At 27.4% G+C, this 24,626-nt stretch overlaps 3 protein-coding genes and 1 long non-coding RNA gene across 10 annotated transcripts; 2 read left to right on the forward strand and 2 right to left on the reverse strand.

Moving 5' to 3' along the window:
- Positions 1-1,215: 1,215 nt before the first annotated feature.
- On the reverse strand, positions 1,216-2,996 carry LOC111026866 (ADP,ATP carrier protein 2-like). Its single transcript, XM_022305041.1, has 4 exons — positions 2,705-2,996; positions 2,270-2,531; positions 1,946-2,180; positions 1,216-1,644 (listed from the first exon to the last, which is right to left on the reverse strand). The coding sequence occupies exons 1-4, from the start codon at positions 2,895-2,897 to the stop codon at positions 1,402-1,404; spliced, it is 933 nt and encodes a 310-aa protein (XP_022160733.1). The 5' UTR covers positions 2,898-2,996; the 3' UTR covers positions 1,216-1,401.
- On the forward strand, positions 1,652-2,174 carry LOC111026867. The gene is made up of 2 exons (XR_002603742.1): positions 1,652-1,774; positions 1,908-2,174. It is a non-coding gene; the product is annotated as an uncharacterized LOC111026867 (long non-coding RNA).
- Positions 2,997-7,132: 4,136 nt separating the features above from the next.
- LOC111026861 (zinc finger BED domain-containing protein 1-like) lies at positions 7,133-19,762 on the reverse strand. 7 transcript variants are annotated; one of them, XM_022305027.1, is made up of 5 exons: positions 19,276-19,582; positions 18,641-18,709; positions 10,108-10,204; positions 9,313-9,385; positions 7,133-9,035 (listed from the first exon to the last, which is right to left on the reverse strand). In XM_022305027.1, the coding sequence occupies exons 2-5, from the start codon at positions 18,680-18,682 to the stop codon at positions 7,304-7,306; spliced, it is 1,944 nt and encodes a 647-aa protein (XP_022160719.1). In that variant the 5' UTR covers positions 18,683-18,709; positions 19,276-19,582; the 3' UTR covers positions 7,133-7,303. The 7 variants fall into 7 exon arrangements, with proteins under 7 accessions (XP_022160719.1, XP_022160722.1, XP_022160720.1 ...); XM_022305030.1 differs by lacking the exons at positions 18,641-18,709; positions 19,276-19,582 and adding an exon at positions 19,616-19,762 and having other exon boundaries at positions 10,108-10,234; XM_022305028.1 differs by lacking the exons at positions 18,641-18,709; positions 19,276-19,582 and adding an exon at positions 19,616-19,698.
- A 56-nt stretch (positions 19,763-19,818) lies between these two features.
- On the forward strand, positions 19,819-22,810 carry LOC111026860. The gene is made up of 3 exons (XM_022305026.1): positions 19,819-19,991; positions 20,129-20,202; positions 20,481-22,810. Exon 3 carries the CDS (start codon positions 20,486-20,488, stop codon positions 22,724-22,726), a length of 2,241 nt encoding a protein of 746 aa, XP_022160718.1. The 5' UTR covers positions 19,819-19,991; positions 20,129-20,202; positions 20,481-20,485; the 3' UTR covers positions 22,727-22,810.
- Positions 22,811-24,626: the final 1,816 nt, after the last annotated feature.

Here is a 24,626-nt window from a genome sequence, read left to right on the forward strand (position 1 = left end):
AAAAAATTGCATTTGAAAATGTTATTGAGTGTATACAATACAATAATTGAATAATGTCCTCTAAAAGTCTCAAATAGCCAACGAATAATATTTGTCAATTATCAGTGGTCGAAGTGACTCAAAATAAGTGGAGGGATGTATTTCAGATAGTTCTCATACATCGCTTAAATAGTTGTACAAAATAAGTGGTGGGATGGAAAATGTGAATTATAAAAGTAGAGGGATGCCGTCCCACCGTACCCTTCACTTCGACCAGTGTCAATTACAACAATTTATAAAAAAAATCACGTTAGGTCAAAATATTTTGAAAATTGTATCATGTATAGAAAATTATAGTACATTTGATGATAATTTTAAGTACCTACATTGAAGAGTTTTTGAAAAATAAGAAATCGTTGTATGAGCATTTGTTTTTACGGGTTAATAACCATTATTTAATATCTAACTCTAAACGCTCGTAAAAAATTAATTTGACTTTCCGGTTAATTTTTTTTTTTAATGTAGGAAAACTTAAAGGGAATCTTGTATACAAATTTCAAATTTTAGTTACATATAGAACAATCTTATGAATTTCTATAGCTCGAAGTAATTTCTCAATTTTCGTGATTTTGATGAATTTTTTCAAAATTTTAACTTCAGACTAATCTCTTACATTAATGCCTTTGCAGTTTGCTTATAATAATAATTCACATTGCTATGTTTGTTGTAATATTTTTTATTCTTATAATTAATATTATTATTTTGCATCTAAATATTTTGCCAAAAAAGTAGACTTTATCGGTAATACTAATAATTGTTTTAAAAATGTTTCAGCAAATGTGTAAAACTTATTACATTTATATTATTTTAAAATTTGAATACTACAGTACATATTTTGTTCCTAGTTTCTACTACTCATATTTGTATTAGTACATAATATGTGCCTACATAAATTATAATATAAGATGTAAGATTCGAATATTAACCTCTGCTACGTCTGGTACTGAAATTCTATTTTGGCAACACCTTAACTGGGTCGCTAAATATAGAATGACATTGATAATGCTCTCCTGGCTTCTTATAATATGTACGGCTGAGCATCCGCCAGACTATAGAACTTTTAAAAATAGAAAACCTAAAAAAAACTATCAAATCCTTCAAACAAAATTTTTTTGTGAGAAAATTGAATAGGTATTTGCTGATGTCAAAATATTAACGAAATAAAAATTATATCAATTAGGTAACAATTTTCCATTTATTTACACGATAACAATAATGAAGTCTGATTTTATGATACAAATGTAATATCCTCTTCATTGTCCAATTTACTTTAGATGTACTTGCAAATTGGGTGAAATAGGTTATTTAATTTTCTTACATACTAACCCATCAATTGGTTACTAAATTGGAATTTTTTTTGTCTTAGAGGAGTGTTTTGATTTCATCATACAACACCAATACTAAGGCACCGCCAGTTCCTCTCAAAACGTTTGAGAAAGCTCCCTTGAAGAAAGCACCAGTTCCTTCTGTCTTCGCAATTACAGACCAACAGTGGAGAGTGCTCTTGTAAACGATTTCAGACTTAGCACGACCACTTTGCATCATCATACGCCTCCTGACTGTGTCGAAGGGATAGGAAACAACTCCAGCAACAGTTGTTACAGCCTATAAAAATTAATAAACGTTAATCAATAATAATTATAAATTGTTAAGATATATTTTTTTAACTCATAGATCTGTCACACTTTAATTTAAAAAATCGATCAAACATGAACTCATATCAAGATGTCGAAAAGTATGCATTTTGAATTTGTTATTCTGAATGAAATTATAGAAAGTTATGCTTTTTGAGCACCGTATATAGTCCATTGACAATTTAACTGATATGCAATTTATTTATGAATATTGAATAATTTAAATCTTATCAGGTGTGCCAATGTGATATTAAGTGAAATATTTCATTTACCTGAGCGATAGCCCACGATAAAAGGAATCCAGCAGATTTCGGGTCTGGCAACATTCCCTTAGCAGTGTCGAAGCAACCGAAGTATGATGCTCTGTAAATGATGATTCCTTGAACGGATACACCAAAACCTTTGTACAATCCAGAGATTCCGTCAGATTTGAAGACCTTGGACAAACAGTCTCCAAGACCGTTGAACTCCCGACCAGCTCCAGCTTTGCCGACATCAGCGGCTAATCTATTAAAATATTAAAGAGACAAATTGTAAAATAATATTTTTATGAACTTTTAGTAGTAATCACATTGTATTTTTATTTCTGAACATACCTGGTCCTAGCGAAGTCCAATGGGTATACAAAGCATAAAGAAGTGGCACCAGCTGCTCCACCTGATGCTAAATTACCGGCAAAATATCTCCAGAATTGTGTGTTCTTGTCTACACCACCCAAAAAGACTTGCTTGTATTTGTCCTTGAATGCAAAGTTCAAAGCTTGAGTCGGGAAGTACCTAATCACGTTGGCCATGTTTCCTCTCCAATAAGCTGTAACTCCCTGTTCCTTGGGGATACGTACAAAACAGTCCACCATACCTAATGGTTGATAAATAAATTGTATTAGTATTTACATAAATTAGAAGTATAGGCTCAAAGGTATTTTATACATTTTCCGTAAAAAATTTACCCACCAAAGTGAATTATAGATAAAAATTGTCCAAGAACATTCAGTTAAGTAAAATTATATTTTATTGTCAAACACAAAATACCTTTATATCTGTCTTCGACAGCAATTTGCTTGGAAATATGTTGTACTTGTAACAACAATTTGACACGTTCAATGGGAGCGACAGCTGTCTTAGATACGGCCGCGGAAACACCACCGGCTAAGAAATCCTTTGCGAAAGACATCGGGTCAGCTAAGGCAGGCATCATATGAGTTTCTTTCTTGTTCAAAGCCATTGTAATGTTAGTGTTAAACTGTTAGGTAAATAAATTTGATGGAAACTGACTCACGCAACGGAGAAGGTACTGACACGACTGACTCTGAGAGCGACGAAGCTAAGCTTATATCGTTGGGATTTTGGCCACCCGGCGTAATGCCAAGTCGCTTTGAGCCGCTATTATTGCGTTAGTTTTACATTGATATCATTATTGTGTAAAATCAAAAGTAAAAGTTTAAAAAAAAAATAAACCTAAAAAATTGTTTCTCAATAATAAAATTATTTTTATGTATAATATTGTATTATTTTGTACTTCAAAATAATGAAGGTACACTCATTTCATATTTTACATATTATAATTTAGTTTCCATTTTGAATTATTATATTTATTATTTCATATTAAATTAATTAAATATATATTTATATATAGTATAATATATTTAATTATAATAAATTGTGTATCAAGTCTTAATGTCAACCTAAAAGTTAGATACAAAACATATTCGTTGTGATATTCGAAACAACAATTCAACAAGGCGATTATAAGTATTTTGCAATATTTATCCAATGTTTCTGTTTAATATTAATTCTATACTATACTTATTTTATAAACAATAATATATTATTATATTGTTGAAATATTACCCGTTATTACAGAATTTGATAATTAATATCTAAAACATAGGTACTGTTTTCAATCAAATGTTAACTTTTATCTATTCCATTATGTTGTTATCAATTAGCCAAATCAAATAGTAAATTCAAACATTTCTCACATTAAAATCAATTAAAAACTTTGAAAGAAAACTTACAGCATGTGAAGTATATAATATAATATTTTCCTTCATATTATTTTAGTTGTTATCATATAAGGTTACAGAAAAAAAATTGCCCTTATTCTACGGATATTTCGCCATAATTTTTACTCTGAAATAATTCTGGCAATTAATTATTAGATTTTTTTTCACAAGGTCGTTAGGTGTGTCAAATGATTTGTCAGGGACTAAAATCGTGTTAGCTGCCAAACAATCATTCGTTTTGTTTCGACTGTAATAATTTAATCATTCTAGACCAAGTTCATCTGATCGACAGGTTATTATAAATTGTTGTTTTTAATATAAGTGTAACCTTTTTAATTTGTTGTTTTAAAATCCATTAAGTATCGGAATCAAATTAAAAAATGCGCATACTACAAGTTCAAACCCAGGTTTTCAATCAAGCTATTCCAGGATAATAATAAATACTCGAGCATTATAAACGTTCTAAGTAATATTGTTTTATATTTAAAATGTAATCATGAAAAAAAAATAACAACCCGAACCAATTGTTCAACGTTATTCGAATGATACCTTAGAATTTCACTACATAGGTACTACCTACCTACATAAATTACTAACTTCAACAATTTAGTAGGTACAATTCACTCAGAATAATTTTACAGTATGGTATTTATTTTTATGTAAGTATTTATTTTGTTAAGTTTTTAAGTATATATTTCATAAAAGTTTTTTCCCGCATGTATTAAAAATAAAAATAAATATTTTCATACAATTTAAAAAAATATTTAAACACTTCTTCAATATTTTTTTAAGACAACTAAATAAATAAAAGATTGCTTTAATAATTAATATGAGTGGATATAATAACCGAGTGGAAAAATTGTTCGCTTAAAATTTTCGTTACAAAATATATTTCTGGGGTATAAATCAAATATTGTATATATGCAATATCGAATGTACATATAACATATCAAATGGAAGATAGCTCGACACAAGATATCTAATTGTTCTTAATACTGTATACAATAATATCCTACGCTAATCATTAATATTCAACCAAAAATGTAAAATATTGATCATTTATCTTTTTAAATATTGTAATTTTTACCAGCTTAGTAGCTACCATTATTGTATAATTCTAATCGGAACGGTGCTATCTATTATTGGTAAATAGAGCAGGCGAATAGCCAGAATCAGATTTTAATGGTGTTTTGAAAAATGTTTTTGGCAGTTTTTTACTACAAACCATATGATAATATAATTTAGTTTTAGTTAACTTATTTTATATGCAAATATTTCCGAGTTATTTTTCAATGAACATTAGTCAGGTACTTAAGTAGGACGTTGGTACCTGTGTATTGTGTATTACAATGTTAAAATTATTTGTTGCGTTTATATAGGTATCATAAATAGAATATAAAGAATATATTTTTGGGTGGCAGTGGGTCAGTTAAAATAGGATGGATATAAAACTATTAGCATATGTACTTAATAAAAATTTACTACGACATAATGATATTAAATAGTCTTAACAACTATTGCTTTGTTTTAAATTCATTTAAACTTATTATAGTATTTGGTTTTGTTAATCATTAATTTATTCTTATACTATTTTAAAAGAAATCTGTCATCATGGAAATAACTAATTGAAAAATTACAACAATAATATATGTTGATTTTAAAAATGTAATTTCCGAAAACACCAATTGTGCGACAAAATAATGAGTTTAGGTAAATAGTATTATACATATAGAGCTATTGTTCAACATAAATAAAAAACTAAACAAATTAGAAAATTAGAAAATTTCAAATGCCTATAAAATCCTTAGTTAAGTTAAAATACAAGGTGTAACAGGTAGACCAGACAAAAAAAAACTAAAAAAAGATGATGCTACCTTAACGTAGAAAAATTTTTTTTAACATTTTATGTGTGGTAAATAATTTAAGAAATATACTCAATACTCATGTAAAAATATTGATATTTTAAAAAATTCTAAAAAATTAACTACTCGACTTAGATAAATGTTTTTACCATCAAAATTGTTCTTATAATCAGATTCACAAATTGGCTATTTTGAACTTATCCAAAAAAATTTTATATTAAAAAATTTAAAATTTAAAATTTTTTTTTATTATTATACGTCATGTAATGCAAGTGACTAATATAAATTACATATATGAAAACAATTCAAAATATTGATTTAACAAAAGTTATTATGTTAGTCAGTTCTTTCTGTTCCACCCAGTATTTTGAAAATTTCCCTGAGTATAAAAAATTAAGTTATAAGTTGTGGAATGCTTAAAGTTTCTATGAATAATTATTTTTGAAATGATTTGGAGTAAACATTGTTTTGAATAAAACAAACAATTTTATTAAATTTAAGTATCCAATTCCTATTCATCAGCATAAAACGAAAAAATACAATACTAATGTCTATGAATAGTCAAAAAAGAGTTTAAAAAAAGTGGGTAAGTGGGGACAGCTCTGTAGTATTATAGAGTAGGTGTGTAGAGGGCATAGATGATAATATAAGAATGGATAGGCCACCAGAACTTATCACACGGGAATGAACATTATGATATTTTGAGGTTACACTGGGACTTATCAGTCATCAAAATAATAATGAATAATCAGAATAGGTATTTATTAATTGAAAGTATATTACATTAGAATCTGTATAACTACATTATTTAATACACATTAATTACTCGTGACTGAAATGGATACGTTTTGTGAATTTAGCGCCCTGGAACGTATGGTTTGTTATCACTATAGATAATATCTTTTATCATTGTGAAATAAAATTGAAGATAAACCCCGTGCTCGAGTGAGAGCAATTTAAAAGCTGTCTACCTCTCATCCACATTCCGGACCTCAACCCAATACATTGTTAATACATGAATGGCCTATCCATTCTTATAGTATCTATTAGTGCTGAGCATTATTTTTACCAATCCGGATTACGGATTACAATTATTTAATCCGAATTTTGGATCAGTCCGTTTTATCCGGATTCACGGATTCAATCCGTAGATCCGGATTTCGGATTCAATCCGTAGATCCGGATTTCGGATTCAATCCGTAGATCCGGATTTTGGATTCAATCCGTTGATCCGGGATTTCGGATTCAATATTTCAATCCATTGATTCGGATTTCGGACCAATCCGGCTTCATTGTTATTGAGATAATCAGCTATTTTTTCATTATTATCAACCTAAATAATACAAATTACGATCTCAGATCTATTGATAATCGACTCAATGTCATAAGACCCTTAATAGCAAATACACCAGAGTTTTTCACAATTTATTATTAGACCTATTTAAATTTTTAATTAGGATTTAGAAAGTAGCAAGTTGGTATTTAGTATTTACTATTTTTATTAATAAAAAAGGAATTTTTATGTTTGTATATGTACGCAATTCATAGCCAAGTCTAACGCCATGTGGTTTTGAAATAAAAAGTCAAAGGTGTTTATTTTATTGATTTTTCTAATCAATTAATATTTTTTATGTTAGTATATATAAAGAACTGTAGAAATTCTGGCTCATTAGCACATAGTATTGTTATACATTATACATAATACATTTAATATTTATTACAACAGTCAACAACAAATAAAATAATAATAAATAATATATAAATTATAATTTAGCATTATGTGAAAGAAATATTAACCATTTGGCTGTTTCACCGGCTAGACAATTTCTTTTTGAAGTTATAATGTTTCCTGCAGTGGAAAAAGCTCTTTCAGACGGAGTAGATGTTGATGGTATACATAAATATTTTTTGGCAAGTTTTGAAATCATTGGGTATCTTTTACCATTTTCAGCCCACCATGTTAATGGACAAGCATTTTTGTTGATACAGTTTTCCTTTAAATATTTTTCAAGCTCATTTTGTTGATTTACATCTTCACCATTTTCATTTTGGGGAAATAAAATATCTAACGCAGATACCATAGAGTTTGACTGATTAATAGAATCATTAACTGAAGAATCTTCATAATTTAATTGATGCATAATAAAATCTTTTAAGGTAATTAAAATATCACTATCATCATCAAAAACATTTTTATAACGTGGGTCTAAAAGTGAAGCAATATTTAAAAGAAATATAGAATCACTGTGCATTTGACTAAAAAATCTTACTTTAAATTCTTGTGACAGTGTTTCTTTTAATATTTTAATTTTATGTAGGTCAGATTCGTTGGGAGTCAAATAGTGTTGAGCAATGCTTTTTAAGATAGGATGTACAATTGATATTGTTGGGGTTGTTGCAGATGATAAGACTTTAGTAACAAGATCGAAAGGCTTGAGCACTTTAACTAACTGCTCCAATAGCTCCCATTTACTTTCGCCGAGTTCCAGTGATATTGCTGTTGTTCTAGTTGTGGTATTACGATCATTTAAAACTATGCTTACACATTGCCGAGACTCAATAAGTCGTTCAACCATTGCATAAATTGAATTCCATCTAGTTTTAACAGACTGAATTAATTTTTTTTCTGGCATTTTTAATTTTTTCTGTGCTACTTGAAGTGCTTTGATTGCTACTGTTGAGTGTTTGAAGTGTGAAACAATTGAAGATGCAGTAATTAGAATTCGTTTTATTTCATTTTCTTCCAAGCCTTTGTTGACACATAACTGCAATGAATGAGCGAAACATGTCCTACTTTTAATGTTTGGAGCCATTGCAGTAACGGCATTCTTAATATTTACAGCATTGTCATGCACAATGCATATAGTTTTTGTATCAATTTCCCATTCTTTCATAATATCAACTAATTTGTCTTTTAAATTTATGCTGGTATGCCGCTCATCCATTAATTCAGTTGTAATAATATAATTGACTATTTTCCAGTTTTTAGTTATGCCATGTGCAGTAACACATATGTAAGACTCCATAGCTTTACTTGTCCAACAGTCAGTAGTTAGTGCTATTGAGTCTATGTTCTGTATTTCAGTGGCTACTTTATGTTTTTCTGTCTCATACAGTCCTTGAATTTTTCTTTTGATTGTAAACCGACTTGGTATTTCATAATTTGGTGATATCTTATTCATAAACTCAACAAATCCAACACCGTCCACTGTTGAGAGTGGTAGCATATCTTTGGCTATAAATTTTACAAGACTGTCTGTTATTTGCTCCTGTCGTTTGATTGATACAGATGGTGAAAAGAACATCTCTGTTATCTTTGGCTGCATTGATAGTCCTATGTTTCCAGATTCTGATACTTCTGTTGTAGATGTTGATGGTGAACAGCTAACTTCAGTATTTATACTCTTATTATCATAAATATCAGCTGTCTCAATTGATGGTGTCGAGCTATTTTGCAGATCATTATCATTGTCATCGTCATCGTCTTCTAATAATCTAAAAACATAATTCAGTTTTAAATTTAAATGTATAATAAAATATTTTGTAATGCAATGTAGTGTTTAAATATTTAATATTTATTAGAATGAATGCAATATTAATATATTATAATGTAATAGTAGTTTAAAATATATTTAATAACTATTTAAGTTTATTATTAAATTTGAATGCATACAAATTACAAAGTATAACTTATATACCTAATATGTTGAATACATTAAAATAATTTATGGGCCATATTGGTAATATCAATACAACCTAATAAAATAGTTACCTTTTTTTTGGTTTATCATGAGAAAGTCCATCACTTATATTGTGTTTGGTTCGCATGTGATTCCATAATGTGCCTGGTATACAAGTACAAATACAAATTATTCACAATTACAAGTAGGCATTTAAAATAATAATGTCTATATGTCTATATATGACTATAATAAGTGATATAATAAGTGAATAAGTATTTGAAAAACTGCCCTGATAAATATAAACCAGTGATGATTTTTTTTTGTAAAATTTCAAGTTCAAACCGACCCCTGTTAAAAAAATGTGAGCCAGAAATTTGCATTATTTTTAAATTTATTCAAGGTAACCATGCATTTTGAAATGCATATTGATGTAAACCAAAATCAATTTGGGGGCCCCATAATTTTAATTGCACTGGTTCATGGAAAGCCTGTGGTCGCCACTGACTCGATGATTTAACTTAATTAGTAAATAGGTAGTTGCTTTTATTTAATATTTATAAAAAAAAATTAATTGAGCAATTTTTTCAAAACAAATGTATTTTTTGTATTAGGTAATCAATTTATGTTATTTATGTATATTATGTATAAGTTAAGAGTTTAAAAAAATGTCAAAATTGATCATTTAAAAGCAATAAACAATAATTAATTAACTTAAAAATAGGTGCAACGTGCAAATGGTAATTAATATTTATTAAATGAAATAATTAAAAGTCATATACCTATTATAGATATTTAAAATATTGTTTTAGATTTCTAGAATAAAATCTTTTCATTTTTATTATACCTATTACATATTATTATGTTATTAACTTATTATAGTTTACCTGTACTGCCTGAAGTTTTGAATGATTTTCCACAGGCATTGCAAAATACTAAGTGTTTGTTATGTTCTTCATTACCTTTGGTAAAACTTGTCCAAATCTGAGACATTTTTTATAGGTAAAGGGTAAACTATCAACAGTTTAGTAACAAAATATAAATGATATAATATAAATTACGATAGGATACGTCGATATGTAATACGTATTACGACTATTACGTACTAAGTAGTAAGTACTAATGTAATGACAAAATACTGAGCTGTAACTTGTAAGAAGTAACTAGACTATCGAGTACAGACTACAACAAACTACAGAGTACAGACTACAGAACAGTGATTACTGAAAATAAATAAAATTGTCTCATGCCTGTTATTAAATATTAATAAAAGTACAATTGACATCTGATAATACGTTGTAGAACGCAACACAATATTTATTTATAGCACTTCTGAACAATAACAATACACGCTACACGCGATATAATCATGAAGAGAAGATAACAAGATTAAATACTTGAAATTTTTATATAAGTGTTATTTATAATTTATATATACACTATCATAATCCGGATTGGTATTTTAATCCGGATTAAACGGATTGTTACTTTTGTTTCAATCCGGATCAATCCGGATCGGTAATCCGGATATGGATTAATCCGGATTTTGTGCTCAGCACTAGTATCTATGGTAGAGGGATCACTGTAATGGATATGTCAAATTTTAATTTAATGATACAAAATCATTGTATAAGAAAAACGATTCTGAGCGAATACGTTCTGTCAGCCAATATAACTAAGTATAATTTATAATGTTATTGTTATTAAAGTAATTTATTTTACTAAATATAGTAGGTTGAATTAATTTATTCCCAAAACATTCATTTGAAAATTTCATTGTGTGTATAAAATATTATAACATACTTAAAAACGTTCAGTAGCCAACAACTTTTAAATTACAACAAAATAGGTAAGTAACTAAAATCGATTTGTTTCAATATCTAATTTCAGCCAAATTTGTTTTATTTATCTAGTAATTGTAGAATTTGTAAAGTATTATGTTTTACAATAACCAAAAGTGATGTTGTGGTTTTATAAGAAATATTTGAAAAAATAGAACTAAATAATATAAATTAAATTTACAAAATTTCTGTCAGCGGGCTTGTGTGAAGTTTAACATTTTATGAATGTTTAACGACAAAATAATTATATTATTTTATAATGGACAATGGTATTATAATATAGCGTAACTTATAAAGCCGAAACGGTAACATAATCACACATCTTTATTCTCAACTTATATTATGTAAATCGAATCACTAAACCCACATTTAATCTGCAGTATAAAACATAATGTATTGTGTTTAAAACATTAATCCCTGTGAAATTTACCTTCATAATAATTTTCTGGACTATTAAATACAAAATATTGTATTCGAAAAATTATTGAATAAGCAACAACAATCTATTAAAAATTAGATGAACAATCAGCACATTTAATTTAAATCTAATTTACAGATCTTAGACTCTTACAAATAGTACAAATAGAACGACAGGCTTTTGTTATTTAATCGCAATAAATTTGATATTATTATAGAATATAAATATAAAATATGAAGGTTATAATAATAGACAATTTTTTTATAATGTTAACATATTGCGTTTAATATGAAATTTATTTTGAAATTCAGGAGCTAATATTATACCTCTAAATGTACACTAAAAACGACATAATTTAATGCTTTCAAAAGCTGCGAAGGCGCTACAATATCCATTCTGGTTTCAATATTATAAGATTTTTTAAAAATAATCTCTGTGCATTTACTATAAATATGTTTTTGTAGATTAATCGAATATCTATTAGCATTTAAAACATTATCCAATAAATGCTTCAATTAAGTTTTGAGAACTTTAGAGAAGACAGTCATTACTTGCAATTCATTAATCAGGTATTATTTTTATAAAAAAACAGGGAACTCCTGGGAAGGTCTAAGTGGTATCAGACAGAAACCTCTCCTTATATTATGACGTATATGGCAGGAGGTAGCTAAGTCTGTTTTTTGTTGTATGTTAGGGATTTAAGCATAATAATATCATGTCCGAGTTTCCGTTATAACCGTTTATCTATTAATTTTTTCACCAATATAGTAGACTCCACCCAAATTAGAAGTATTGGTGCGAGTGTGTGATTTCTTCATTGAGAAACTGATTTATAATGGTGCCTACACATCCTTGCATATAAGTAACTGACATTAATGCTTTAATTTAGTATTATAGATAGGTATACAAATAGTTTGTTATGTATAATTAAAATATAATGTAGTATCATTTATTTATCAATTTAATAATATTATTACAACTAGAATTAGGTTTATTTTTGGCACTCATCATTTTTCATTTTTATCATTCAGGCATTGGTCCATGTGCATTTGATGAACGGCATCATAATCACACACACTATTTTCCCCTATTTAACTGTTAGCAGAGGAGGCTCTATTTGAACAATACTGCTTCTCTGCTGCTATCGTTTGAATCACACACATTTACCCATACCCGTTGAACAAGTTTACCTTTTATAGTATAGTATATGTATATTTTATTTGTATAGAATAACTGTATTAATAGTATACGCCTATGTGGATGGCTATGTATGAAATATGAATGTGTGTGACGTGCTGAGTGTTATCGATAAAGAATAAGACATCGACATGTGACAGCTTAAAAAATACACGGAAACAAGTGTCATCCCAAACACTGATGATATATTAATGAACAATATATAATATGATACGAAATATTGTAGAGTTATTTTTATATTTATAAAAAATATTGCTCATACTATTATTTACCAATATCCTCTAGTAGGCTCTAATAGCTATAAGACAATACCTAGCTTATTAGTAGTTATTAATATTTATTACACAATGTTATACGTCCACATAATAATGGTGGGACACACATGCCCTCCCCTCCCCTCCATATAAATACACCTTTGTGACTATCATTTACTGCTCTACCTCAACAAGAATAATATGTACAAGGGTTCTGAATAGCAATGAAAGCTAAAAAAATTACCTTATCAATACTACTCGTAAAAGGTCAGTTCCTAATCGTCTCACGTCGTCTTCTAGCTAGCTTTGTTTATACAGTACTGTTTACATATAGCGTTGTGTAGGACTCTGACATGGCATAAAAAATAAATTCGATAGATTCACGGTAAGTATGAACTTATTATATTGTTAAAAATTATAACGAATTTGATTAATGTAAAATAACAATTCGTAATCATCCTGTACTTACCGCTGTATTAACTATGCTGTCGACATTATTGTAAGCACAATTTTTTAGATAGATATGTCGATAGTTATCATTTATCAAGTAATTGTAAGTGATCATACTTGTGACATTGAACTAAAAAAATATTTGATTAACCTGTCGACTGTCGCACATACATTTTCTACATACACAATATGTTTTAGGTTCCTATATAAAAAATATAAAAAATTTATATTTAAAAATAAATATAATGAATTAGTGAAAAAATACCATATATAGAACGATTTAGTAAATATTTGTATGAAAATACAAATTATGACAGTTTTAGTAAATCATTATATATTTTTTTCGCCCTGTATTAAAATTACCTTAGCTCGTTATCGATGAGATAAGCGTTTTTTCTATCATTACAAATTGGCTGTATTTTATTGATTATTGATATGATACTAATTTGATATGCACGTTCAAAAATATAAATTTTAAATGAACATCAATAATAATTTATTTATTGAAGTAGGTACATGTAATATGTGGTAATTATAAATAATCATAGGTTGGCATAATCTAAATACGTATAATATACGTATATAGTTGTAAAAAAACGTTGTTAAATAATATAGTAGGTACTGTCGTATTGCCTATAATAGGTAAATTGTACAATGCGAAATAAAATGAAATAATAAAATAGCATTGTAAACTATATTAGTGTGTATAACTTGTGCAGCACTTCAAAATATTTAGTGATACTGTGATCACACATTCTAATTTCCAATGTATTTACATATTTATAGAAATGTGATATTAAATAAATACAAGTAACAAAAATAAATCACGATGTATTAATAATACATATTTACAACACTTTAACACACTTAACACACTATATTATAATTTATATAGTATGCACCGATGTGTGAAAAAAAGTCAAGCGAAACATATTTTTCCGCAACACATAAAAATATAAAATAGAGAATGTGCTAAAAAGGACGTCGAAACTATAGGTAGGATGTTGTTACAATTTGTATTTTAAACATAGGTAAGTATCATGTTTTTGTACTTCCTTAATATTATTGTAAATGTTTACTCAATAGATGAATAGACAATAATAAGGTATACCTCCAAATATTAATAAAACAATACAAAGTAAAAATACAGTGCTGCATCAAATACAATTTGATAGAATTTTTTTTATTAATAATCTGCAACACTGTATATTTATATATATAGGACCCCCACAAGGGAGGGGGGTTGTTTCACCTGGAGTACAGAGCTCCTTCTATTTTCGGAGCCCGTGGAAATTAATTTGTAATTTAGGTACATTTTTCCAGCCCCACCCATTTAAAATTCTCCAAATTTTTCTAGACCAATATGTAGCAAGTGATTTGCATGTATTTTTATGACCGTAAGATTTAATTTTCTTATTTTTTATACAAACATTGTTGCTACATTTTACCCATTTTATTGATGTTTACCGATGAATTGTTATAGCTACTTATTTTTTTAATAAAGACAAATATGATCAATAAGTATATAAAGATAGAACTTTGTTATCTTAATACCAAGTAAAACCAATGAACCTAATTATTTCCAAGTATAATATATATTTTTATTATTAAGTATAATAAAATGAAAATATTTCATCGTTATTAAACCAAAAAGTTCTGTATATTCTGTATAATAATACTTATTAATAAATAGACTGACAAGTGACAGGTCTCTGTTCAGAATCTTTTTTCGTCGTATAAAATCATTGAAAATTAAATTAAAATTTAGTCTATCTATTATTACCGTGACTTGCAGGTAACCTAGTGCCTAGTGGTATACTCAAGCACCTTCTATTAAACAATAATAAATTAATGGTTTTTTTTCTACTGAATAAAAAAAAATGTGAAAAATGCTAATATAAACATTTGGTGAACATTTCATGTGTCTACGATGATTCGTTTTTGAATTGCATCAAAATATCAAGACATCAAAAATTGATGAATGGGAATTCACTATCGGTGGATTGAATATTCCAATATCGTACATGTACATCGTACTTAAACTCTCTTAAAATATTATTGTGGATGTACGCTCAACTTTATTTTTTAATTACACTATTACCAACTTATGTGAAATACTTACATTTCCAAGTTTTTTGACTGAGCAACAAATGATTAACCTACTTTAATTGAATAAAAATTAATAATTCATCATGTATATATATATATATCAAAAATAGTCAAAATATTTCGAAAATCAGTATCAACTATGGAAAATTGTTATATCAACATCTGGTGAAAATTTAAAATAGGTATTTACGGTAATTATTTAAGTGACCAAAATAAAATCAATTTTATCAAAAATTGTTTTTGATTAAAAATTCCGATTTTTGTAAATTTTTGTTTTGTTTTCCCGACGCTTTCGAAAACTACTTGGAGTTTTTAATTTTAAAATCTTCAATGTACCAACTAGATTCACTATATCACAAAATATGCTGAAATCGAAAATGTTTAGGTTTTTATATTTCATCATAATTTGAAACATATTTGCATTTCATGAGGACTCTGTAATTTAAAAATGTGTGAAGGTGTGTTTGACAAAAATTTTTTTTTAGATAATTTCTTAAAAAAAAAAAGTCCGACTAAACGGAACAAAAGTCAGGAAAAAAAATAATTTTAAAATATTTTAATAATTGAATTTTCCAAGTAAACTGTTACTTTAAAAATGTTGGAAACAGTCGTACAAATATATGCAAATCACGTGCTAAATATTGGAATAGAAAAATTAGGAAAATTTAAAATGGATAGGATTGGGGAAATGTACTATGTACTTCAAAAAAATTTAGTAAAGGGATTCAAAATTTGATGAGGGGGGGCCTTCCTCGCCCTAATGATTTGAAAGAAAAAATATTCTGAAGCAAAATTGTTTGTTAATGTAAAATTACAATATTAGAATCATTGTCCACCAAGAACGAAGATACCTAGTACTATCTTAGTTTGTGCACCCCAGAATGATGCTTATAATAGTATGTTACATTATAAGACATACATGTCATTTGAAATATAGTAATATTAGGATCTGTAGAATTATTAAAAAAATTGGGAAATAATATTCTGGTGTGCTGGGCCCCTAGGACCCCCCCCCCCCCCCCCCGAATCCGTCCCTGTAATAATATTTGTAGAACAACAAAAAACATAATTACTATTATTTATTAATGCAAAATTTAGAAACACAAATATCCTATCTTTTTTAAAATTACTCATTTAATAGATTATATTCATTGGGTACATTTTTACTGACTGAGGTGGGTTAGGTTTTTTATTTAATTTTTAATAGTAAAACTCCCGCAAAAAAATATGGTTGAATAAGTAATTGTATTCTTTCGAAGTTTCGAACGCAGCTACACAGTACTTACATATTATAATTTATATATTATACTACCTACCTATGTAAAACCAGTTTGAAATGCTAACGAATAACCACATTTTTTTTTCAATTCAAACATTCTTTTTTATCATACCTATTTATTGCATACGTATGTTTATGGCTTATGTCCTCATGATTTGTGTACTTACTAGACGACGATGTTTTGTTAGTTTATCAATCAAGTATTCTTATGCAATTTTATTTAAACTATTTTTCGATACCTACGTGTGTGTATTACATAAATTTCGTTAATTATTAAAAAACTAATAAATAATAATAAGTAAAGCAAAAATGTTAGGTAGGTACTTTGAACCTATGTAGGGATTACGTTTTACTACACAGTTGAATAGTTGTGTCTACCTACAAACTACTATTAGATACTACCTACGTTTTACATGTCTAAAAAATAACTTATCATACATTTTTAAAATAAATCAACTAGAGAAGTATATTATGTACTGAAACTTGTAAGAATATAAGCAATCAACTCCTCATTTAATAATTGATCTATATAATTTTACTTTATATTTTTGATGTTAATATATGTTGTGTATGCTATTGTTTTTGATTTAAGTTAGAACAAAATTTGTCAACTTAAAAGATGAATAATAAAAGTAGTGGGTAACTAGTAGATAAAACAATTAGTAGTTAATAATACATACTATATTGAAATTATATGAATACTAAAAATGCACTCAAACAAAAAACACTTGAAGTTATAAAAGGTAAAAGTGAGCATATTATTATAGCTACTATGAATCTTACATTATTATAGATTATGATTATACTGACTAGAGAGTAGAGGTGTTACAGTTTGATAACTAAAAGTTCTAGAATATAATATTTTTATTTAATTTGCTATTAGCAATAGACAATTCAAAAAAAGAAACTAAGATATTTCCAATTTAAAAATATATAGTACAACTATATCGAGTGTATTCAATACAATAATCGAATAAAGTACTCTAAGAGTTTTAAGTAGCCAACGAAACGAATAATATTTTTCAATTGACAATTACAACAACTTAAAAAAAATCACGATAATGTGTAAATTATTTTGTTAGAAATTCATGAAAATTTTTTATTTATATCTTAGACTTGAAAATTTAATGCGTGATCCCCCATAAGTTTTAATAACTTAAAATTTAGACGAAATTTGATATTATTACTAAGAATAACTATTTTAGTTATTTCATTCTAAATTAAACATATAATTACAATATAGGCTGACTAACAGACCGTCTGCGCTCAGAATCGTTTTTCGTATACAATGATATTATATCATTGAGTTCAAAATTTAATACCATCCATAAAAATATCCACGTTTGTTGCAATTCGGTTTTGATAATAGTAGAAACACTGGAAACCCATCTGGTTCCGGACGTTAAATTTAGCATAATATTCGTTAAAGCCTATCAAGGTTTGTAAGTTTTGTGTCTACCATCATAGGATAAGGCATTTTTGTCTCAAACTACTTCAATATATTATTTTTATTAATTTATTAATTTAGTTATGTAATATAATATAATGTGCCTACATTTATATTCAAATTGTAAGTGCTGTAACTCTGTAAGTATAAATAATTGCCTTTATAAGTTCGATAATTATTATTTACAATAAAAATACAACTATAGTTATCGTGTAATATAATAGGAAAAGGGACTCGTTTGAATGCAATCTTTTAGAATGTCAATACAGTTACAGTTGTTTCAATGATATGTAAATATCAATCAATAAAAATGTTAAAAATTCGCTTAATCTTTGAATGTCGGTAATCATATGACGTCAGGAATAAATTAAAACTCATTTTGTTCGAAAACGTATTATCTTCCTATAATTTGGAGATACACTTACCGGACCTACACATGCAGTTCGTAACGTAACAACTGAACCCATAAGTATATTGTAACTAATGCTTGGTATCTAAATAAAAAAAAGAAAGCACTACTTTTTTTTGAAACTTCTAACTTGATTTTTAATATTAATAATAGCTGGTAATTCGAGCATAACACCCACGACACACCCATATAATAATATAGGTAGGTATAAGGCTTAACAAAGGACACAAAGATACAAAATAGTACGTTATAAAGATTCGTTTCATGTTTATGAATTATGACGTAGATTTATTGACTTGTAATTTTGTATGACGTACAGAAAAACTGCAGAAACATAAATTTGAAATAATTATAATTTACGTTGACGTAACAAGGACAATAAAGTGGGCTTTATTATATTATACTGTTTTATATAATTGCATAGATACTTGAACATTATATGAATAACATCAGATCGGAAGCTATAAGACGTAAAATATGAAAATGGATCAAGTTTAATATTAGAAAGCAGGATACTATAAACAATTTAAAAATTTGGAAATAAAATTCACATGTGTTCTTTTACATCGATATAACAGAGATATAACAGAGATATAACAGAGAAGTTATAGTATTTAATAGCTATTAATTATTATAGGTCTATATACGTACCTTTATTATAAATTGGACAATAAGTAGCAGTTAGAGTTACGTTATTTTAGAAGAGCCACCATGGTGTCAGTGTACAGTGGTGCGACTAAGGCTAAAATGTTAGTAGCCCTCAGTTGATATTACAATAAAAGTAACTAGTGGGGGCGTGGCCCCTACACCCCCTAAATATTAACTTGAAAATATAAATAATCATATAAAACAAAACAAATATTATACTGTTTGTATATTATCGTTCAGTGTCAAGTCATTACTGTAAAATTATGTATTATAATCGTACCAATATACTGGCATAAATCGTTTTCTTAAAAACAAATATAGGCGTACAACTAATGATATTTACCATATTTACCGTAGGCAGTACAAAATAACTATACATTTTTAATAAAAGTGATATAATTAAATATTTTCCAAAAAAAATAATAAGAATTTTAGTTTAATTTTAATATTAATATTTTAAGAAACAATTCGTTACCCTAACAGCAACAACACGTATCTGCAAATTTTTTTTTTTTTTTTTATGTTATCAAAATATTTAGAATCTCTTTGCGCACATGTTTCATTGACCATTTTTCCCGTAAACAAACTGATAACCTCAAAAAATAGATTTTAGTGACAACACGTATCTGAATTTGATATGTGATAACACGTATGTACAAGATTTACAGTAGTGTTTTGTGTTACGGACGTTTGACAGTTGCCGTCTACTTAAACACCAGGTAATTATTATTTAAGTTATTTTAAAGTCATAAATGATCATTTATTTACTATAAAATCAATCAAACATAACATTTAAAGGAAGATCTACGTTAATAATTGACATTTTGTTTGTGTTTTCACATACGTGCTGTTACAGATTTAGACATTTTCAAATAGTGTCAGTTACGTGATATTTCCGTTGGAATTTGATCAATGCTGATTTCTTAAAAAGTAAGTTAATATTCTATACTTAAATTATTAATGTGTAATTTGTAAAGATATAACATCAATATCTATATTTTAATTAAATGATTAAATAGTGTACTAATTAACAAGAGTATTATAATAATATATTATGATACAACAAAATTATTATGATAGAATAAAAATATTAAAAATGTGAAGAAATTTATCAATTTGATACTCAGTATTCAAAAGATTTTTGTGTGCTTAGTGTTTTATGTATTTTGTATAGGTTATTATGTTATTTCATTGGTTTTTTTTTATAGTTGAAATGGCAAAACAACGGCTCAATCATATTTTGAACTTGGCTCTTCTAAACTCTAATGAGGAACAAGAACGTCCTGACTCACCTCAATTTAACAAAGAAAATGATATAACTAACATAATTTTAAATGCAGATGTTGTGTTTTCAAACTCTTATGAGGAATTAGATAGACCTTCAACAAGTCACAATACACCTGTTAATGAAACTATTAACCTTGATAATACTTTAAATAACGAATATAATTTGTTGGAGTATAATATAGAATCATTTGAAAAAATATCAGATTTAGAAGATACTAATAATATGAATTTAAAAATTAATGAGTTAGTTAATCCTTATTCATTTGATTTAAAAAACCACAATTCAGATAATATTATGATGGTGGCGAGTAATGAAAGTAAAGTTATTGTTAATGCTATAAGCCCAGAAGAAGTTGATTTATCTGATTGTGAAAGTGTTGTTGGTAATAAAAGAAAACGAAGTACAAAAAAAGAAATATTTAAATGGAAACGTGAAGTCAGTAAAAAAAAAAGAATGCATGGAGAGTGTTACATGGGTTACAGTCGAAATGGTAAAATTGTTGAACATAACAAAATAAGAAGTGAAAGAACTATGAAACCAAGATGTAGTTCTAAAAAATGCATCAACTCAAGATATTGTCAACAATTTAATGAAGAAATGAGAAGTGATATATTTAAAACTTATTGGTCTGCTACCTGGGAGGAGAAAAATACGTATGTAACAAGTATGGTAACATATACATTACGTAAAAGAGATACAACTGGGCTTGGCAATGAAAGCAGGAGGTCTTATACATTCAGTTACTTTTTAAAACACAATTCATCTGAACGTCTTCAAGTTTGTAAAATAATGTTCTTAAATACTCTCGGATTAAACGAATGGATGGTTCAAAATTGGACAAAACAAGCAACTCATGGATTACCAGGAAAAATTAAAAAAGGAAAGATACAAGAATCATGCAGCATTGTTGAAATTTCACCACGCCAAAAAAAATCTTTAGCAGTAAGAATTAATCACTTAAAGAACTGGTTCTCTACATTGCCAAAAATGCCATCGCATTATTGTAGAAATAAGACTGACAGATTGTACCTTGAAGGACCGTTCTACTGCAAGCAAGAAATTATGGATGCTTACAAATTAAAATGTGTTGAAGATAGTTTGGTTCCATTAAGCAACTGTTATTTATCAAACTTCATGGTTGAAAATAAACTCTCAATTTATCTCCCACGAAAAGATAAATGTGATTTTTGTACCTCTTTTAATATTGGCGAAGTCAACGAAAATGATTATGCTGAACACATTGCCCATAAAGATAGGGCAAGAGAAGAAAAAGAAAAGGATACAAAACTGGCCAAAGAAAAAAAATCTTGTACTGTACTTACAATTGATTGTCAGGCAGTAAAACTTTGTCCTGTACTGCAAACAAGTGCATTGTACTATTCGATGAAACTAAAAGTTCATAATATGACAATTTATAATAATGCAACTGCAGATTGTCAAAATTACTGGTGGCATGAAGGTAATGGTGAACTAGAGGCTTCAGTTTTTGTATCTATAGTTATAAAACACTTGGAAAAATATTGTTTGAGTGAAAAAAAACCCATTATCATATACTCTGATGGGTGTGGGTATCAAAATCGAAATGTGATTATGGCAAATGCATTATTACATTTTGCAGTTAAACATGAAGTAACTATTGAGCAAAAGTATCTTGTTAAAGGGCATACCCAAATGCAGTGTGACAGTGTTCACAGCCTTATCGAGAGAAAACTTAAAGGACAAGATATACACTTGCCTTCAGATTATATTAGAATAACCAAAGCAGCAAGAAAAACTCCTTCACAACTAGGAGCTACATTGTTAAATTATGACTTTTTTTTAAATTTTAAAACACATCAAACCTATGCATCTATTAGGCCTGGTCGCACAAAAGGGGATCCTGAAGTGAAGGATATTAGATGCTTACTTTATAATCCAACTACAAAGAGAATTATGTACAAATTAATATTTGATGAACCTTATGACGATATACCTGTTGGAAGAAAACCAGTATTAATGCAAAATGAAATAAAATATGAAAACCTCTATAAAAAACCATTAAGTATTACTTTATCAAAATATCAAGATCTTCAAAAACTCAAACAATTTCTTCCAGCAGACACACATTCATTTTATGACAGTTTAGAGCATGCTTCATCTTTCAAAACTAAGAAGGGTAAAATTTAATATTTATTGTTATTTTGTATGATTTTTATTTTATATAGAACCAAAAGCCTGGTTATTAAATTGTTTAGTGCAGTTTGTATTGTTATACTAATTTTTTTTTATCAATTTATAATTATATTAATATTGTTATTTTATATGAAACCAAAAGACTGGTTAAAAAATTGTTGTAGTGCAATTTGTATTGTTATAATGTTTTTTTTATCACTTTATAGTATGTTAATTGTTATTTTATATGAAACCAAAAGACTGGTTAAAAAATTGTTGTAGTGCAATTTGTATTGTTATAATGTTTTTTTTATCACTTTATAGTATGTTAATTGTTATTTTATATGAAACCAAAAGACTGGTTAAAAAATTGTTGTAGTGCAATTTGTATTGTTATAATGTTTTTTTTATCACTTTATAGTATGTTAATTGTTATTTTATATGAAACCAAAAGACTGGTTATTAAATTGTTTAGTACAATTTGTACTAATTTTTTTTTATCTTTTTATAATTATATTAATATTATTATTTTGTATGATTATTATTTTATATGAAACCAAAAGACTGGTTATTAAATTGTTTTAGTGCAATTTGTATTGTTTTAATTATTTTTTTTATCACTTTAAACTTTAAAGTATGTTAATTGTTATTTTGTTTAATTATTATTTTATATGAAACCAAAAGACTGGTTATTAAATTGTTATTTAATTGTATTATAATATAAAATCAAAAAACTGGGAAAATAAAAAAATAATGTTTTTATAACATGCTGTTATTATTTAAATTATTAAATATCCACCCACTAATTGAAATTATTAGAACTTATTGCTCTTATTAATGTGTTATATATTTTGATTAAATATTTAACTTGAAAATCAAATTTAATACATTTTATTCAACAAAAAAAGGTAATTCATTATTAATTTAAATAATTAATACAATTCAGTTACGTGCTGTTATACCCTCAAATTGATGTATCAACAACACGTATCTACTAGTAACAATTACACGTAACTGAAAATAAGTTGTCAATAACTCGTATCTACACTAAATAATCTAATAACAATAATAAATTAGTGTTTGTTATGTAAACATTTATAAGTATAACTTAAAAACTTAATTCAGTATCAAAAGTTGCTAACATTTTTAAACTTTCAAAATTAAACAGTTTTTTGGTCTTCCTGTAAAATTGTACTTTTGGAGATACGTGTTGTCGCTGTTAAGGTAACGAATTGAATAATTTATTTTGGCTCCCTCAGCTCCTCTAGTTACGCTTGTCGCTTATACATTATTTATAATTGGCATCATTTATACCTAACTTTTGTACATGGGGTATTGAGCTGCCTAGGAACGATTCCATACATCCATAGAAAAGTGCCATACAACTTTAAGTACCAATATTTTAATATAGATATACTTCACGTCTGCACAGCATACCTCTATATAACGCTAAACGGTTTTAGACATAGGTACATCTATTATAGCTTCATTAATTAGGTCCTTGCAGAAGATCGTCTGGATAATAACAAAACCAAAGAAGTTCAAGAATTTAGTAGACTTTGAATATGTTTAAATCTATTTGTATATTTAGAAAAGCTTAAATGACGAATCTTAAGATCAAGAACTGATTTTAGTATTTTACTGTCTCACGAGACGTCGAGACGTGACTAACGGTGTAGGTATAAACCTATAATGTTTAGCTAAGTGGCAAGAAGCATCTATAATCCCTATTTGTTTTTTTGGTTTGATACATTTTTTTGCCTATTCATTTCAATACAAAGTATTTATTTCCAAGTAAAAAAATATGATAACATTTTTGAAATATTTCGGCACTTAAAAAAAATGTTGGAGACTTGGAGTCAAGCCACCTGGCCCTAATATTAGATCTGTTGATGAGTTTTTACTGGCGGATGTT

Source organism: Myzus persicae, unplaced genomic scaffold (genome assembly GCF_001856785.1).
Source record: "Myzus persicae strain clone G006 unplaced genomic scaffold, MPER_G0061.0, whole genome shotgun sequence".
Lineage (NCBI taxonomy): Eukaryota > Metazoa > Arthropoda > Insecta > Hemiptera > Aphididae > Myzus > Myzus persicae.